The sequence below is a fragment of the Scatophagus argus genome, chromosome 22, assembly GCF_020382885.2.
Source record: "Scatophagus argus isolate fScaArg1 chromosome 22, fScaArg1.pri, whole genome shotgun sequence".
NCBI lineage: Eukaryota > Metazoa > Chordata > Actinopteri > Scatophagidae > Scatophagus > Scatophagus argus.
In genome coordinates, this window is record NC_058514.1 from 9,928,598 (window position 1) to 9,948,197 (window position 19,600).

A 19,600-nucleotide genomic window follows, 5' to 3' on the forward strand; every position below is an offset into this window, starting at 1 on the left:
GCTTTCCAAAGAGAATAAAAGATGCTAGCCCAGCAGAACGGCTTTGTCTCCTTCGTTTACCGAAAACAATACACACAATTTAACACCGGCAACATTTGACACACAAAAGCAGCTCTTCGACTGAAGGTGCATTATCCAGCAGCAGACATATTAAATGTATCTGGTGTGTTCGCCTCATTAGAAGAAAAAGGCAGCCAGACAGCCATAACAGTCAATGAGGGTTTTTGTCTTGATTGGATTTCGTCTGTGGGACACAAAAGAGCCTCACCATTAAGACAGACCTTTATTCCTGCTAAAGCACACATATGCTGACACACGCACGCACATACACAAATATGGAGTGAAAAAAGGGGTTTCTAAAGTGTTGTGATGCTGGGTAATGAGCCTCTATCTAAATGATCATTGGTGACAAACTCACAAAGCAAGCTTTGAGGAGGCATGCTTATGAAATGCCAGAGCTGCCACTTTATCTCCAGTAATTATAGGTTAGCTTGCAGACCCTTCAATGATCATTTACAGCGCTGCCTCCAGTGCATTAGAGGGAGTACAAAATCTCTCCCTCTCTCTCTGGCTTTCACTTTATCTAAGAACACACACACACACATACACCCGCTTACATTATCGCGAACCTGCACAAACACACCGATACACAAACACATGGAAATACACACTCCCAACCACATATTCCTCTATTCTCATCCTAACCCCTCACTTCTTGTTTATCTGCAACGTGCAAAACAGGAACTCAATGAGCCGGCTTCTCTTGGCCTGCCAATCAAAGGCTGAATAGAACATTTGTAATCACAATAGTTCTGTACCTTTCAATTACACAGCACACATTTAAAACCATTCCATCTCATCCCTGCTTATACTTTTGTAACCATTTCAGGTCTAATGCTCAGAAAATTTTTCATTATAAATCAAGAATGAGGTAGCATTAAGAGAGGAGGGGTGGGGTGGATGAGGGATAGCAGCGGAGAGGGGAGGGACGAACTGGTGAGGTTCTCCAGCCCCTGTGCCTAATTGCTGTTTCAGAATGCGCATGCAAAAAGGGGGCATTACATTAATCATTTAATCACGTCCCTCGCAGGATGAGGGAACTAATGTTGCAAATACCCTTTTCATTTCACTGCCCATAATGCTATCTTATGCACTTGATGTATGGCGTGTGTCATGAATTACAGCTGCTTCAAAAGCACAGAGCGGCCTGCTCGCTGTCCCTGAAGATACCTCATTACAAAAAAAAAAAAAAGGAAGGGGGGGATCTTTATTAAGTTTGCCACTCATCGACAAGCAGCCTGTTTTTCTTTTATTTTGTCTTGTGTTCCGCGATTGTGCGAAGGTTTCTCAACAGCCCCTCCAGCCAGTTATTTTCTTACACACACACACACACACACACACACACATACACCACTGCTGGCCGGTTAGCAAGGTGATTACAGGCAGATTACTACATGCATTTATGAAATATTCAAATGGCAGCATGTCCTACTGTGCATTAATAATGCCACACAAAGACAAAAAAAAAAGGAGGAGAGGGGAGACAGATGGGCAGACCGAAGACAACAATGACAGGACACCTTATTTACTGAGATGCAGGCACTTTGTATTTCTCTCATCATTAACCTGTATCTGATCTTCTGGTCGCTTCTAATGATAAACAAATCTAAAAAAAAATTGTAGATGAAAATGTAAACAGAAAACAGACTGTAAAAAGTGGCTCATCTTAACTGTAGCCTCCAGGTGCCATCCTTTAAACCTAGCAGATGCGTGTCTCACCATCAGTCCTGGCTGGCTACTATTTGTGTTTACTGTTCATGCCTCATTTTAGAGGAACATTGATTTTAGCCTTGAAGAGGGAATTGCTCATGTGATGAAGGCCTTGTTGAGAACATGGGAGGAAAAGATGGAGACTGAGGGATGTAGAAAAATCAGAGCAAATAGCAGTGACTAAAGACACTGATAAACAGAGGATGAGGGGGAGGGAGAGGTGAAGCCACAGCTGATTGTTTTCAACCCCCAGATAAGGACTTCTTTCTTTGATTGGATGCTGCAGTTTCTCTGAAAGAGAAGGGAACAAAACATCTCAAAGGTTTTTCCCCCACAGCTGTGCATATGAATATGTATAGGCCATCAACGTCCACCAAGGGCCCAATAATAAATCTACTCAAGCCAGCATATATGGATGATACACTTCTGCTAATTGTCTGTGTGTATTATCAGGGGCCACAAAGACCCAGCAGAGAAGAGCAAGTTAGGCCCTCTAACTGTCTACATGGAAAACACAGACACCAGCTCAGTGAAACTGATGCAAACACACACAAACACAAAGAGAAAAAGAAGCAGCCATATATGACTACTCATGTACTGTACATCTACGAACATGCACAAACAAGCACGCACACACACACACACTCTCTCTCTCTCTCTCTCTCTCCCCATGGTGGTGGTGCATAAGTAATGCCCTCCGTTTTAAAGGTCTTGTCACAGTGCAGCAGACATGTGGAGGGGTAGAGGGGAGCTCAGCTATCCAGGGGCCAGGGTCCTGCCTGCCTGCACTATGTGTGTGTGTGTGTGTACATTATGTAGAGACGAAGACACTTGGCTGCTGCCTTGTGGGTTTAATTAGCAGTGGGTTACAGACACCAACGTTCAGGTTAGCGGCTGAGCTTGCCATTTTAACATGGAGCCTGCCTTTCCTGCCAGTAATAAGGCAAGTGGAGTGATGACAGAGAGTGGAAGGAGTTAAGTGTGTGTGTGTGTGTGTGTGTGTGTGGAGGGGAGGGTATGTATGTATTTATGTGAAGATAGACTGTGTGTTACTGAGGCGGGAGAACATTGACACATAAGGTGAAAGGCCAAAACAGGGGGAACAAAAGCTGAGAGAAGTGTGAGACCAGGAGTGATTAGAAACAGTAAATGTGGTGCTCCATGCAAAAGAAAAAAAAAAAGAAGAAGAAGAAGGTTTTGTACAGACAAGTATGGCTTTATACACTATGCAAATGATAACATGAAGAAGCAAAATGTTCAAGCAATAAACTTTTCTTTCTGTTTACCATAAAGGCTCTCCACAAAGACAGCTCCAGCGCATGCACTAATAGCATTAATGTCTCTCGCTTTCTCATGTAACTGACACAAATACACACATACGCATACACACAAACCCCAACACCCACCACTCAAGAAACATTCCCAGCAATATTATTTCATTTTGAACTTCAGAGAGCTAATTCAGGGTGCCAGCCACCTTGCGGCTACCTTTTCCAGGTGAGAACACTTAAAAGCGCACTGAAGAGCTATTAAATGCTGATCTTGACAAGTTTCTTCATGCAACAAAACAATAGATGACTAAACGTGTCACCGATGCTGAGCTGAGCTCCTGCAATGAGCTTCGAGACGCCAGCTTGACTTGCCCCCCCTCCTAGCGCACCCCACCCGCGCACCTAACCTACACCCAGCTACCTAACATCTAAACTGTCATCTAAATCTGACATCTACTTTATGTAACCCCGTTTAAACTGAGCCTCTGTGTGTGTGCATGAGCGCGTTGTGTGTGAGTGTGTGTGTGTAGCCGACTGGCATCTCCGGAAACATAAAAGGACTCCCTGTGACACCGACAATCACTGCTCCAAGGCACGCCACCGAGCAGCCATCTTTGTTCTGATGATGAGTCTGCCTTCTTTGTTGGTGCCTGTTTTCATGTGCTGGCTGGGTTACAGTATCAAGCCAGCATCTGACTTGCAGGGGTGTGTGTGTATGTATGCGTGAGTGTGAAGAGTGGGGGCTGAACCAAGACACTGTTCTGTTTTGTAGCAGCCAATGTTCTGGCAAGTGTTCTTACAAAACCATCTGCCAACCTGTGTTCACCGCTTTCAAGTTTGAAATCTACCTGTTTTCTCACCGTCTGTCTTCCACGTTCTCTCAGTTTGTCTTTACAACCATGCATCCTTTTGAATTGGCTTGCCAGCTTACCGGATTCACGGGGATGTTGCTTTACACAATGCATCTTTGCCCCTCAACCAAATAACCAGCTAAGCTACCCAGACACAGTATCCTTAGAGCACACAGAATTGGGTTTGGTTTGCGTACAGTGCGGAGGGATAGGCTGACGACTTCTTTAAGTAAGTGTACTGAGGTGATAGGACAAGATATCAGAAAACCTGCTAATCCGATACAGGCTTGCCTTCTCACACACACATTTGTTTCCCAAGCTGCAAGGTAAACTCTTCTGCCTGGACTGGAGCACATGTAGTCCAGGTTGGACAACGTATTGCATGTAGCAAACTGGCTTTTCATAAGCACAGCTACTGAAATTATGCCAGATGGTTACACTATGTCCTCTGTAGAAAACTGATACTGACACCGATGTGCATGTGGCACATTTTCCACAGGGGATAAGCAAACACACTTGTCATATATATTCACCTCCGATTCATTTAAAGCAATCACTGTCAATTATGGTTCCTTTGAGCGTACTGTATGCATTGATGGAGTGTGAAAATCTAGTTTAATGTCATGTCTGCCTGTGTCTTCCAAAGACCGGTAAACACTATGTTTATTAAAGTCATTTCATTCTGCAGATGCACCTTTTAGCTTTAATTCACAAGCTGCTGTAGAATTAGTAAAAGCCTGACCTAAATCCTGCAGCAGCACCCCATGGGTGGACTACTTTCTCGAATCAGTACATTTCTTTTTTTTTTTTTGCATTCTGCTACTTATTACAGTCACTACTGTAGAGAAATGCATAATTTGGGAAAATACGCCAGAACAATGTCCTGATTTCAAGAGTTTATGTGAATTCACATGGACATTTACAGCCCCTGAAAAACACTCGCCAGATCGTTATTTCACAGTTAATTACAAATCTAATTAGAATATTCAAATTAAAGCTTTCCTTTTCTTCTCTGTGTGAGAGCAGGGAGCCAGGGAAAGAGTGATAGTGGGAGAGAGAGGGAGAGAGAGAGAGGGAGAGGCTCAGTGAGTGGCAATGTGATAACCTGTAATCGGCAGTGCTGCAAACACCTTCTTCCTTTGATGTCCCCACACTAACATCCAGGCAACAAAGCCGGCCAATTACAAATGAGCTAATTAACTAAATTGTTGATGGAGCATGAAGAGTTCATTCGCTCTGGCGCCTGCACCATGACAACAGTGAATGGGGGCCTTTGTTGTGGAGGTAAGTGTGCGGCCGTGCGAGTTGCCATTAGCTTTTGACGCTTTTTCACAAACCTATCGGGCCCTTCCACACCGAGAAGAAGATTTGTTATGAATCAGAGTTGGTTTGAATCCATGCGCTGCTCAAGCTGAACCCTGTCAACTGGTCAAAATGCAGAAGGTCAAAATGCACTCTTTCAAAGGCAGTGATGTTTTCTTTGTTAGGCTCCTCTGTGCCCACAGGAAGGAGGTGCTGTGACACGAGGGGGTAACTGTAGTATGTTTCACAATAACATACTAGCTTCTTGGCTGTACACGCAAAAATGGTGTTCACAGGGTGAGGTGAGGAGACTCATCTCCTGTGTTAACATCTACAGTAGGGTAGGTTGTGCTCTTACTTCAAAAACTGTCCAAAGTCCTCGCAGACGTTCTCACAGCCGGGCCACTTACACACGCCGTGACCGTACAGGGGGTGGGTCCCTCCGCTTTCTTCATGTAGTGAACTGAAAGACAGAAGAGGAGGGAGGGACGTCAGGAGAGTGAGAAGGGGAGGGTAGCACAGAGTTCACAGAAGAATCTGCAAAAGGCATGAGGAGGTTTGTGCAAGTCAGGTCATAGTCAGCAGGTTAAAATGGGTCAATTTGGTCGAAATGTTCAATAGCTAAAGACAGTTTGAAGGGAAAGTGAAAAAGTATATCGACAGAAGCCAAGTGAAACAGGTATCACAATATACGCCTACAGTAACTTAGAGAACTGTCTCTACCTTCATGTAGTTGTAGCAGACTGAAATGTGGCTTGACTTGTGTAGAGATCTAGAGTGAGCCGTAGCTTTGTCTCCACCACCGCCAACATCCCATCTTGTAAAGCTATTACGGGGGAAGGAGGGGTGGGCGCTTTCAAGTAAACATTAAAAATCCAGACAGCCATATAATTTTCATCAGGAGATTAATACTCTGTGTAACTTATGTTCTTTGAGGATGAGGGGGAGTGTGTGTGTGTGTGTGTGTCGGGGGGTGCTCTGGCGTTTTTCAAATGGCACCCAAATAAGTTACGACCCTGCCTAGACAGCACATCCTATTAAAGATGACAGTTTAACCTTTAGGCTTGGCACTGGTGTGTGTGCGCTTCTGTGCGTGTGTGTGTGAAGATGTGAAAAGTGTGTGTGTTTGTCTGCTTATAGCTGATGCGTGTGGTCGATGATTGTGTACATACATGCCTATATGTGTGGTCCATGAGTGTGTGTGCGTGTGTATGTGTGTGTATTACTGTGCTGGCAGAGCTCACGCTGGGTTTTACGGAGGGGCTTCCCCCACATCGATCCGTGGCGTGTTAGTAAGCAGTGCTCCTGACAATACTCCTTGTTCGATCATTATGAGACACCACGCACCCCTCGGGACGCAGGCAGATAAAAAGTCTTTTTTCTCTCTCTTTTCTTCCTCCTCTTCTCATTCCCTTCCTACCTCTCTCCTTCTCTCTGTCTTCCTTCTAAAGGTATCTTTTTCAAGCCTCCTTTTAGTGGTACTGGAGAGATAGCATCTACTTTAAACCAATTACACAGCACTTCCACCTCCAGTGCGAGTCTGTACTGAGCATCCACACACACATACACACACACACACACACACACCCATCGCTACTCTAAGTCCTTATTATAATATCGCCCAAGAAAAGCCTTTGAATAATGCATGGGCCAGATAGGCAGATATGTGAACAGTCAGTGTTTTTGTGCTGGGTGCATTTATAAAAGACGCCATCACAAGGATAAACATCCTGGAAACGCCACTCAAGGCATCACGTATTCTGTTTACATGACAAGCAAGCAAGGAAGGTAATTTTCAAAAGAGGAAAAAAAGAGAGAGAAAGCACTAAATACTTAATGTACAAGGAGGTTACCTTGTCTTCCCTGCCAGAGAGGCTTGTTGTAAGTGTGCCTGCCTGCATGGCTTCCTCTTCGTGCTTTTGATATCTGTGTGCAAGCTAAATGCGCTCAATGGCACACGCGGTCCCTTGGGAGAACAAGGCTCTTATTTTTTCTTCTTCTTTTTTGGATATTACCAAGATGCTAATAAACTATTGAACAAATAAACAAAACATCATGTTTCCCCTGCTGAAACAGCGCTGTTATTTTAAACGAGGACAAACACTCACAAAGGATGGGAGTTGTGATGTGTTCCTGCACTGAACCGTGGCACAAAGACAAACAAGCTTGTGTGGCGGGTAGCAAACACACTGCTGTAAACTTTTCATCTTCTCCACCTTTTTCCTTTTGTGTTATTTCAAAACAGCGGTTGGACTGACTTCTCAGTTATATATATTTTTTTTACCTCTCTCGCTCCCTTTCCCTTTCCCTTTCCCTCTCTCGTCTGTGGTTGAGGACCGGGGACTGTCCGTTGGCGATGGAATGGTGAGAGATGGGCGGCGATGCTTTGGCGGGATTGGAGGAGGTAGTTGAAGAAGAGTTGTTGGTGGAGAGGTCCAGGCCGCCACCGCCACCGCCTCCGCCCGTGCCAGTGCCACTGTTGCCATGTTTGATGCCATTGTCCTCCATGCCGTGACCGCCCCCGCCGGTCACGTCCTTCCACAACTGCTGGAGATCTGCGGGGCTCAGGCCAGCTAGAGAGACAAAGTTAGAGGGAAGCAAAAGCAGGTTGATGAGGGGAAAAGATAAGGCTGCTCAACTAAATGCAAACTCTAGTGTCTGGTGTGAAACAAAAGCTGAAGTCTAAACACTTAAAACTTTGTTTAATAACCAGAAAAATTGCATGAAACTACATGGGCCAAGGCCTTTCCCTCAGCGAGTGACTATCATCCTGAGCTGCCTCACTGCAGACCTGAGCTTGAACTCATACTGTACTGATCAATAAAAACAAGCATCTCTGCTCAGTTAGATACTGTTTTTAACCTGTTAGCAGATCATTCATGTAGTCCTCAGTCTCAAAGATTTGTGTGTTTTCACTGAGGAGGAACCATAAAACATTGATTGCAGCGAATGTTCCATCTGAGATAAACAAGCATTGTCCACTGGTTTTCAGCTTGGCAACTAATTAAGCAAAACGCGCTCCTTTGATTTACTTCTAACATCTCCCTGCCTGCTGTTTTTCGTCTCCGCCATTTTGGTGGTAAACAACAAACATAGGTGTTTACTTGGCTCGGGGGAAGAAAATGGAGCCTGCTCTCCTCTCTATGTCCTTTTATTCTTCTCTTTCTCCTCTTCCTTGCTCTTGGTGAAGGCAGTAAACAAAAACAACAACAACCGAGGAAGCGAGGAAGAGAGGTTGGGGAGTGGGGGAATAGCAACATAGATGGAAAAACAATAAACACAAACACAGGCAGAGCAGAGCTGAGAGAAAAACAAAGGTAGACAAAAGAGAGCCACAATCAGACAAGAAGAGAGAGAAAGGAAGGATGGAAGACTAAACAAAACGATCATGTGTGAGTTAGGGACAAAGCGGATGGTAGAAGAGCATACCAATGAAAGGAAGGCAGACAGAAAGACGTACAAAGAGATAACACGGGGGGGGACACAGGTGCATACTGATGAGAAAAACAAAGGCAGAAAGACAGAAGAGGAGTGGGACAGACACGTGTGGAGACATAAGATGGAAGAGACAGAGAGGGACAAAGCCAGTGACATAAGCAGCGGCACTCACACCTACAAACAAAACACAGGAAGCACGTGACCGTCACTGTTGCAAGTCACATGCTCAACATGATTAACATGGCCACACTTCCCCTTCTCCCTCTTCCTTCTACTACCTCTCCTCTCTTCACCACCTCCTTCATCCTCCCTCCACTTACCTGGCGGCGGCAGGGTTTGTCCGGGCAGGGCGGCTTGGCCAGGCGCGGGCCCGGGCAGCGACAGCAGGCCCTGCCGCTGCATGTTGAGCAGGTGCTGCTGCTGCTGGAGCTGCTGCATTTGCAGGAGCTGCTGCTGGAAGACGAGCTGCTGGGCGGCCAGCTGCTGCTGCTGCTGCTGCTGCTGCTGTTGCTATAGAGAGAGGAGGAGGAGGAGGAGGAGGAGGAAGAGAGGAGAAACACAGGAGCGGAGAGGAGAAGAGAGGAGGGGAGGGAAAATTACAGATGAATTAACAACTGACAGAGAGGGAGAGAAGAGAGAAGGAGTGCTGTTTGTGCTGTGTGTGTGTGTGTGTGTGTGTGTGTGTGTGTGTGTGTGTATGTGTGTGTGGTGTCTGCACTCACTCGCCTCTGCCGTGACCTTAGCTATACCTCTCTGCCTCTTCTGTCTCTCTGCACGCTCTGCCTCTCTGTGCTCACTTAGTCTTCCCTCCTGTTTTTTGGGCTGTACCACAGCGTTGCTGCCTTCTCTTCTGTATGTGTGTGTGCGTTCATGTATGTGAATGCACACACACAGACACAAAGCCGCACTGATATACCAGCTCTCAAGCCTGTCAGCGTTTGTGTCTTGTGATTGTGTATGATACTAAGCCTCTGGCATAATCCCCATCCCACAAACCCCTCCGCCACCGCCGATAGTTAATTGTCTCGCCTTCACTGATGGTCGGTTACAGCTTATGTGGCCAGAGGGAGGTGACAGAATGAGAGATTTACAGTATCATGTGCATGTGAATGCATAGACACAAGTGCAAACACACGCACACATGCGCAATGCTTTAACCCCCCCCCCAACTCGCTGCTGTCCTCGCTGCCTCATTGAGTTGTTTATCCAGACGGGCGATTGCATAAGCCCTGTGCAAAACAACAACAAAAACAACAACAACAAAAAGAAAAACATCCAACCCAAAAACAGTCCGAGAGGGAGAGACAAAAGCTTTGAATCTGAGCTGCAAAACACGGACTGTCATAATTGTCTATATTAAATAACGAAACGGAGAAAACGCAGGTAATTATTGGCTGTAAGTGCACACTGTTAGATTTGATGGAATACAATCAGTCTTTCTAGTCTGTAATGTCAAGCTGTTTTTCCAGTTTTTGTTCTCCTCTCCATATACATGTGTATGTGCATCCAGCGTGTCATGCTCATGTGCTCCTGTATGTTTGTATCACGGTGGACCTGAAAAAGCATGGATGTGGAGAGATGAGGGGGGGTGGGAGGTGGAGGTAAAACTTGTGATGCGCTCACTGGAAAACAGGCTGCATAATGGAGTGATGGAGGGAGGTAGTTTGCCCCCCCCACACACCCACACCCTGCCTCAAGAGAAATAAGGGAGCAATTTCTATTCCATATTTGATGGCGGGGGCCCCTGAAAAACTCTATTCGCAAATCCAAACAGAAACAAAGCCGTCGGGAGGTCAGTGGCGGCTTCCTGTAGGGGCAGCATAATGGGCTGCTTGAGGAGACACTGAGAGGTGCAACAGAAAGAGGGAGAAGAGAAAAAGAAAGATGAGTGTGTGTGTGTGTGTGTGTTTGTGATTCCACTTTTTTTTTCTGATCAATTTAACTGCTTCCACACGTTCAGTATTGCTTGGATGTGGCCCTGGACTGCCTTCTCAGGGTTCATCGTGTGACACTCGAACGAGGCTACGCAAACGTGGCTGAGGCAGTCGCGCTCATCATCCCTCCCTCTCTGATAGCCAGAGAGAACGAGACAGAGCCATGTCTGTCGACCGGCTGCCTGTCACCGTGATTTATGATCGCCGCACGCTGTAACTTTAGCTGTGGTGCGTGTGTTTATGCGCGCTTGTACGCCCACAGAAAGAGTTCATTAATGAGTTGGACCTAGGACCCTCCGTCTCTGGTCTCCTTTCTATAAATCACCACTGCATAGTGTGTGTGAACGTCACTCCAAAGTGTTTATTAATAAGTCAGCGCCTGGGTCTCCATACTGCACGAAGGTGCAGTAAGTCGGCAGGTATTGTCAGCAGTAGTGTGTGCGTGTGTGTGTTTGGGGGTCCGTCTAATAGCTAATTGCAACTGAATCAGCTGACTTTGTTCTATCATCTTAAGCGAACAGACAAAAGGAAAAGTATGCACTTGGGTGACAAAATGAGAACAGATTCACAGACTTCACTCGACACATGGATTTGCAATCAAATGTTGCCTTATTTTTCATCTTGTCTTAAGCGTGGATTTGTGTATGTGGTGCTCCTACCTCTTTAACCTGCTTGCCGGGGTGCTGCTGCTGGAGAAGCTGCAGATGAAGCTGTTCCTGTTGTTTCTTATAAAACTCCTGCAGGTGTTGCTGTACACACACACAAACAGATAGAGGATAAGAATGAGTTAATACATGTTTGTTTACGCACACACACTCTTGTGTTCAGAGGCTATGAAAAAGGATTAATCAAATATCTATTTGATCTATTTTCAGTGTTCTAAATTCCAGAAGTCTGATTCAAAGTCACAAAGCAGATCCCCTACAATTAACTTGGCACTTTCTCCTCGTCTTTCTTGCTTGCTCCAGCTGTACTTCACATGTTGTTTATGCAGCAACTGTTGCACATCATGCATAAAAATCTTGACTGCTTTTGGCATTTGTATCCTTGCCGTCTTTCACAGTCCTTTCCATATGGACTTTTAATAGTCCCACAGTTCTGTAGGGGGCAACAATTCATCATATTAACTACGCATTTGGCAGCCAGAGTGCCCTGGCTTCCTTTGGAGTGGCTGAAATAAACAGAGTAAACCCTCTCAGGAACAAGTCCGCTACACTGAACTGATTCATTTAACACACATACTGTGACAGTTATTTAGAGGATGATTTCAGCTTTATTTCATGTAATCTTCAGATGGATTTTCAGCCCAGAAGAGAGGTCCATGGAGCCGTCCAATGGAACTCATGCTCCACTTCTCTGCTAACAGCCATAGAAATATCCACAGACACTAATATTAGAAAAATAATGAATGGGAGCCTTTGGAGCAATTGCAAAATGTTTTATAAGTCTTGCTGTAGTCACTTGATCAACATAAATCACTAACTTCACTCTATACTGACTGAGGACAGGTTTTGACAGTGCTATTCCTGTTGATTTAGGATTACAGTCGCTTAATGTTCTGTGTGACAAATTCCATTCAAGGTGATTAACTTTGCTATGCTAACACTGAACATGTAATCCTTATAGCACCACATCAAAAAATATGGACTAAAAAGTGTCTTTAGCTGCTGCGGAAAAGGCAGTGCTGAGACACTGTACTGAAACCAGATCTACAGTCTGAGTGCTCTTAATGAAGAGGAATAATCAGAGTGACTGACATTCTTAATTAAACAATTCTCTTTGCCTTAATCAAATCTACAATGAGAAATGCATTTCAACTCTGACACACGGCTGTGCTTCTCAAGCTGATTCCAAACATTACATCATCCATCACCAATCATTCAGCTTGTGGTGCTCAACCCAAACTGTGCTCTACTATCTCAGTCCCTGATGGACGCTTGTCTGGGAATTGAACCAGTGACACAACGCAGACGATTAATTAGAGGTGACGTGAACAAGTGCGTCAATTTCAGATTTCTTCTTGGGAAGCGTGTCAAGGACACAGAGCCGCTGTGAGTTGGCATGAGCTGTTGGAGCACGGGAGTGACTCATGCTTGCATGGGGGTTAAATGCGTGCATTTTTGTGGGTCAGACAGCCATGCCAAATGAGGGTGTTTAAAGGTTTAAACAAATATTTAATGAAGTAATAAAGTGAAATTGTGGGCCTACGTTTTGAGGCATCTCCTCCACTTGCAGATCACTATGCGTTTGCGTGCATCTGCAACATACCAGCCTACTGCTGACAGGTTGCATCCAGGTGTGTGCATTTTAAACATAAAGTTCCAGTGTTTGTGTGTGTATGTATACCTGCTGCAGCATTACAGCCTGCTGCTGCTGGAGCAAGGCCTGGAGCTGCTGGGGGGAAAGAACCTGCTGCTGGAGGATCTGTTGCATCTGTTGCGGAGTGATCACCTGGGGACTCATCATGGCCACTGACACTGGAACCTGGACAGGGAGGATGACAGGGGAAAGGATGGAACGAGAAGACAAAAAGAGACAAAGAGGGGACGAGGCGGGGATGAACAGGAATGGGTGCAAAGGAAAAGTAGAGTGGATGAGAACATGTAGGAAGGGAGAGAAGGAGTGTAAGATAAACAATAAAAGCAGTGAAATGGGTGGAGGGGCGAGAAAAAAAAGGAGAAAGTCGGAAAAATAGATCATTAGAGATGTGCGTCAGGCCCACTGGCATGGATCTACTGGGAGAGTGGTAATTGGTGACTGAGAGTTGGGGAGAGCAGGCCTCCCATGGCCATGACGTGTGGCAGCCTAGAGGAGATGCTGAAGGACAGATGGGTGCTGTGCCTTTGTGTTGCTCATCTTATTTTGCTCTGCCTCCATCCCATTGGGGAAAGTAAGAGATTTAAATAGACGTAGACCTTAATTAGCAGGACCCTTGAACTCCCCCACTTCAGTGTGCCTATCAGTGTTGCTATTGTAAAACAGCATGAAAACGCACAACTCCATAAAGTTGATTAAAACTACACTGATGAGGTGGGCACATCAGCAGGACGCGGTGGCTCTCGGCTGCGTTGTTGGGGGGTTTACCCTCAGCATTTTTGAACACCGGAAAGGTAAATACGGAAAAAAGACATTCCCATTCTCTTTATGAAGTAGGGATTCTGTAAAACATAAAGAATCTGCTCACCCTTTCTGACATATACTCAATTTTTTTTCAGTATGTAAGTAGTAAGTATTTATTATACTTATGTTTTGCCTCATCAGTTTCATTGATTTTTGTAAATATATGCTAATTCTGAATTTGATGCCAGCTACACATTTCAAACAGGTTGGGACAGGGGCAACAAAACACTGGGAAAGTTTTAGAATACATCAGTTTGGAACACTCCACAGGTAAACACGATTGTGTATTTCTACATGGACTTAGGTACACTTTTGCAAATGACTGCATTCTGTTTTGATGTGTTTTACACAGTGTTACAACTTGGGGTTGTAGCTTTACTTTCTCACAAAACCACTTTTTCATGGTCTTTGCTGATGTGCCATTTTTAAAAATGGATATCATTTTTTAGGTGATAATCATTAAAATACAAGCTGGCAAACTGCAGTAGGATAACTTCACCAAAACATAACACAGATGCATCTCCAGTATTTCCACCAAATTCTTTTAAGATGGCAGTGCAAGCAACCTCTGAGGCATGAGATCAAAGGAAAAAGGATATTTCTCTTCACTCTTTGATTGTGTGCACACGCAGAGGGAAGATAATACTGTGCCAAATTTTGTTTACTTTGCAGTAGAGTTACAGAAAATAAAAATCAAAATTCAACCCACAGCAAAAATACAATCACCAGTTGATTCACCTTGAGTGATTAAGAGTGAAATTACTCAATCATCTCCTTCCCTATACGACCTTTAAAGTGTAATCTGCTAGGACACAAAATGGCTTGATGTTTCTGGCACAACAAGTGGTGTAAGGGGCCTGGATGCTGCATCTTGTCAACACAACAGACAAGCTTTAAGCTACTATGGCACAATGAAAATATCAACATGTAGTAACACCTTCGAGAACTCTAATTGCGACAGTGTCTGGCATGGAGCTTCCCTGACAGTAGCCAGCCTATATGGCGTGTCAAGGGGCCAATAAGACATCCCTGTCCTCATCGCCAGCTAATCAAGCTGCCTTGATTACTTTCCATGCATGTCTCTCCTCCCTCGCCTTCTCTCTCTCTCTCTCTCTCTCTGTCAGGCCTTGACACGTCCTTGTTTAGCTCTCCTCTCCTCTCCTCGACGCCCACCCCCCACCCCAGGTTTTCCCCCCTCTTTGATTAGCCGAGACATTTGCATGGTCACTACACATTTTTCATTTTAGAAGTCATTATGCATTAGTGGCTCCTGATCGCCCGCCTTGACTAATCCTGATGAACTGAAAATCACAGCTGAAGGTCAACTTCCAGCCGGCCCCGCTGCACATTCATATTCATATTCAAACAAATCCTGCCTCCATTGTTCATTAGGGTCTTAGAGAGAAGGGACTCCATCTAAGGTGAAAGAGGTGGAGGAGGAGGAGGAGGGAAGATGTTGTGGTACATCTCTTTTCTTCTTTGGACTCCCCTATGTAAGGGTGCAAAAAGAAAATGCATTCACAATAAGCGAGGTGCTGAACAAAAGCCGTCAAAAGTTGCAAATTAAACAGTCTGTGTGTAATTATGCAAATGCTCTGCTTACACCTTCAGTGTTATTAACCCTTAAAGGTAGATTTGCTAGGTAAGTAGTTACCCTCAGAGTCACTCCTGGTTTTGTGTTACATGCCATGACAATGGGACACGTGCAGCTAAGAAACAACATGAGTGATGCACTCATTAAGACGATTAATTGGATGCTGGCTCAAAGATGTTTTGGTTCACAAAAGGGATGCAGGCTTAGACATGTACGATTTAACACAAATGTGCACAGATGCTTATATAAAGTGGAATTAGACACTTTATATATGCCCTTCAAACCTGTAAATGAAAATTGCAGGATTTGAGCAGTAATACAAGATTTCAAACGCAGAAAACAAGCAAACAGCCGGGTTATGAAACTGCAAAGTTCCTTTAACACTTGGATTATCTTAATTTTAGATAAGTAATAGCTGATACTCATCTTCATTCAATCACTGCTCCAAACAAAAAGAGGAGAAAAAAGAAGAAGGGAGAAAAGGCAGGAAGAAGAAAGAGTGGGGAGAAAAAGGCACTGGCCCACGTCCATTGTGAAGTGCAGCACAATGCTAATTCCAGCATTTAACTGCATGCTTTTCTGCTTGACGTATCAGAGGCTCCAAGATGAAAGCAGATAAGTAATTGCTCTCCTGGTTCTTATTCTTCACTGACAACCCATAAATTTAATTTTACACACACGTTCATTTACATTTTCGAGTATATGACATGATAATTGCAGGAATATAACACCTCCATTTTGCAGGATACTGCACGAGGGCTTGATTGACGGGAGCAGTGAATTGAAAGGAACAGGAGGCTGAATTGCCTCTTCTAGAGATGATTTTGCCACGAAGGGATAAAATTAATGAGCATTTACTCGACGATGGCAGTGGCGTAAACATCCACACGCCGTGGCCAGACTCTCTCTCATTCGAGAGGAGCCGTGAAATCCAGTTGGGTTGTGCTGCTGTTTCTCTGTAATCAGAAATGCTGGCGCAAAAAAAATTATTAATGGGATTTATTAAATCATTTGAAATTAGCTGTGGCTGATGGGGCCACTAGGGACATTCATAACATAAAAAAGATGCTTCTCCTCTGTCTAATACTGCAAATTTTGAGGGAAAGAGTAGAGGGCAAAAATGCTTTTGAACAAGTCCTTTGAACGTAACCCCTGCTTTGCAGACATTTGCAAGAAACATGCTTGTTTTTAACCGTGTTCGCCATTTGAACCCGTATTTGTTTATGTCCCTTGTCTTAAAGAGAACGATGAGCTGTATTGACATGAACTTTGAAGCCATGTGGTTTGCCCTCAAAGTTGGACAGCAAAACAAAGGACCTTTAAATTGGCTCCTGATGTGAAAACACTGGTGGGGCCCTCACCAGAACAAGCAGATCATTACACCACTCCTGTCACACCCGTAGCCTGTAACCAGCCTCTCCAATGCCTCGCAAAAGGTCAAGCTTTTCCACTGAGAGCTCAGGTATCTCTTCCAGGAAAAGCTTGCACCCGAGTTCTCTTGTTATGTTTGATTTAACTGGGCATCCTGGCATTAAATGCAGAGCACCACCATCTCAGCTGTATGCTGCCCACTGGCTGGCTAATGCAGCCTTCGGCTCCTAACTATCCGGACTGATATGCACCTTCAGCAATTACGTCCACTTCACCATGTGGCACTTAAGTTTTTATGAGTGAACTCAAATTACTGAAAGCAGAAGATAAGTGCTGTATCAGAGTTTAACTTTAACAATTAAAGCCCAACAGAGAGGAATTCCTTTTACTCCATTTCCTTCCATACAATTCACTTAGCTGTAATAATCAGGTGATTAGATGATGGCCATAAACATTGTGGGGGGCAAACGAACACAACGTGGTTATCAGCGACACAGGTTGCTCCTGTAGCACCGGACAGGGGGACTGCGCTGTGCTACAGACGCTGCCAAGATAAATGTAATGAGAAATAGAAGGGTCCTAGTCGGTAATTACTGTGAATCCTTGGCAGGGAGAGTCACTGCTAATTAAGCCACACAGAAAGACAGAGAAAGAAATCAAAAGGAAAAAAAAGGGAGAAACTCCATCGCCAACCCCCGTCCCCCATTTCATCTCAATCTCCGGAGCATCCCAAGGGGTTACGGGGCCCACACTCAAATCCCGTCCCCCCCAAACCCCCCTCACAGCTTGCGGACTTCTGACCTCTCAACTCCCTTTCAGCTGACACTGCTCATTTACTAACCAATTACTGCCAAATACGGCCACGTGATTATTGATAGCTGGGACTCCCCATTCGAAGACCACCAAGGCTACAGGGCGGCAGGCCTGGTGAGAGCCTCACTCTGAAGTTCAAGTGCGTGGTCCGCGAGAAGAATGTGTGTTTACTTTATTATGAACACACGCACTTGCACAAGAGCCGCACTCACTCAAGACGCATGTCGTGTTTTCAGCTTAGGGAGATCAATACTCTAGATTGTCAGGACTGAAGCTAAGTGGATTACTGAATGTTTTCCTAAATCAATTTCCATAGCAGTTTGGCAGCAGTACATTGGAAAGTGCAATTTATCATAACATAAAGACCTATCATGTAAAAGCCTTTAATAAAAAGGCCTGAGGAGAATGAGACAGGCTTAGCACAATTTCCATATTGATTTATCTCTACATGCAGATAGTCATTGATTAAGCCTCTCCAATGCGGTGCACGCCCACCGTAGCTGTGTCACATCACTCGCGCACATTGTTTGTGTCATTATCGGTACAAATTGTCACACCTTTATCATTAAAGTGGTACAATTCGCTCCCCACCAATGCCTCCCTGCAGGTGTACATATTTCAAGAGTAAATGGGAGTGACAGATAGAAGGTGAGAGGGAGGCAGAATTTAAAGAAGAAAAAAAAGAAAGTGTACAGAGAGGAGAGTGCCGAAATAGAAAGAAAGTGAGAGAGCAAGCACAAGTGAGAGCGAGAGGGGGGCAGACACTTCCTTCTGATGTTGCAGGTAATATGGCCTCCACTGGATCAGCCTCTTCATCAGTGACACACAGTAAATTACAAGTGCTTCAAGCAGCTCAGTGAATTATAGTTCATCACTTGGAAAGGCTTTCCCCCCTCACCACCGGGGCCCAGGCGTATCAGATCTGCCGGTTAGGATCCAATTAACACCCTGGCCAGAATCATCTGATTGCATGTGTAAGGGCTGGTATAACTCGTTTATTGCACCCATGTATCTTCTGTCACAAGGTAAATTTGTTGCTGCTACATCAAAGGTCTGAGGTACTTTTTTTTTTTTTTGCTATCCTTCCCTCCCTCTCACTTTCTCTTGATCCCCCACCAAACTCCGCTACCTCGCCTTGGGGTTGCATTTCAACTGCTTTTGCATCACAATGATGAACCTGCTCTGTCCTCGCAATTTAGCAATCTTGTCCTGTAGGTGTTGTAAATGCAGGGGGAAAAAAAGAGGTGGGGTGGGAGATGGGGAGTGAAAAAAAAATCTTGTTTTCTGGTTACAAAAGCAAGTAACCAAGGGTGTTTGACTTAAAATGTGCTGACGCGTTTTTACTCTCTCTCAGAGTCAACACAAGTTTTCCTCATGAATAACACAATATTTTCCCCCTCTCTTTTCCCCCCTTCATAGTGATAATTCTTCTCTATTTTCAGATCCAACCAGAGGGGATGCAGTGGAAAAGATATATTCATAAATGTAAATGTGAACTACCATCCTTTAGCCACGCATGCTGGAGTCAGCTAACCTATACTCCAGCCTGGCGTCGCAGCCCTTTTCCTTGCATTTGTGTGTGTGTGTGGGTGTGTGTGTGTGTGTGTTCCGGATGAAAGCCAATAAGCAGATGGGTGCTGCTGTCGAGGTGATACTGGCTCAGTGGTGAATGCGTGGACCTGACCTTTAAAAGTGTGACACTTCCAAGGATGGCCCAGTGCCCAAAACCAATCTGAATGGACCAAGAAGGAAGCTATAGAGTTTACAGAAAACAGGGCTAAACCAACATCTCTCCCGATCCATAAACCAACCATAAAACCTTAAATATTTTCATTCATACTTGGAGAGGAGTGTTAGACAGATGGGACTGAGGTTATTAGTCTTGTAAAAAAGGATATTCACAGCTTGGTATCGTGAAAGGGGCAGTGCGGCAGTTGCAACACATGCTCAGGTTTTCAAGTTTTCAGTGGTTACGAATCACCCTGCCTTACACAATCACCAGACAGGAGTGACTCTAGCTTTTACATATGACCCACCTGACATACAGAGGTGGCAGCTGTGTCACAACGGGAACCTTTGCTCAACCTCCACGTGTTAAGGTACTTTAAGCTCAGCTCTGTCCTGTTCTGTATCAAT

At 44.8% G+C, this 19,600-nt stretch overlaps 1 protein-coding gene across 4 annotated transcripts in view; it reads right to left on the bottom strand.

The window, feature by feature from the left end:
• foxp2 (forkhead box P2) overlaps window positions 1-19,600 on the bottom strand; it is a 120,077-nt gene that overhangs the window by 37,856 nt on the left and 62,621 nt on the right. For all 4 annotated transcript variants that reach the window (XM_046378573.1, XM_046378574.1, XM_046378572.1 and 1 more), the window contains 5 exons: window positions 12,913-13,050; window positions 11,226-11,315; window positions 8,953-9,142; window positions 7,479-7,767; window positions 5,553-5,657 (listed from right to left, as the gene is read on the bottom strand). In XM_046378573.1, coding sequence (XP_046234529.1) covers window positions 5,553-5,657; window positions 7,479-7,767; window positions 8,953-9,142; window positions 11,226-11,315; window positions 12,913-13,050 — 812 coding nt within the window. The remainder of the gene's footprint in view (window positions 1-5,552; window positions 5,658-7,478; window positions 7,768-8,952; window positions 9,143-11,225; window positions 11,316-12,912; window positions 13,051-19,600) is intronic.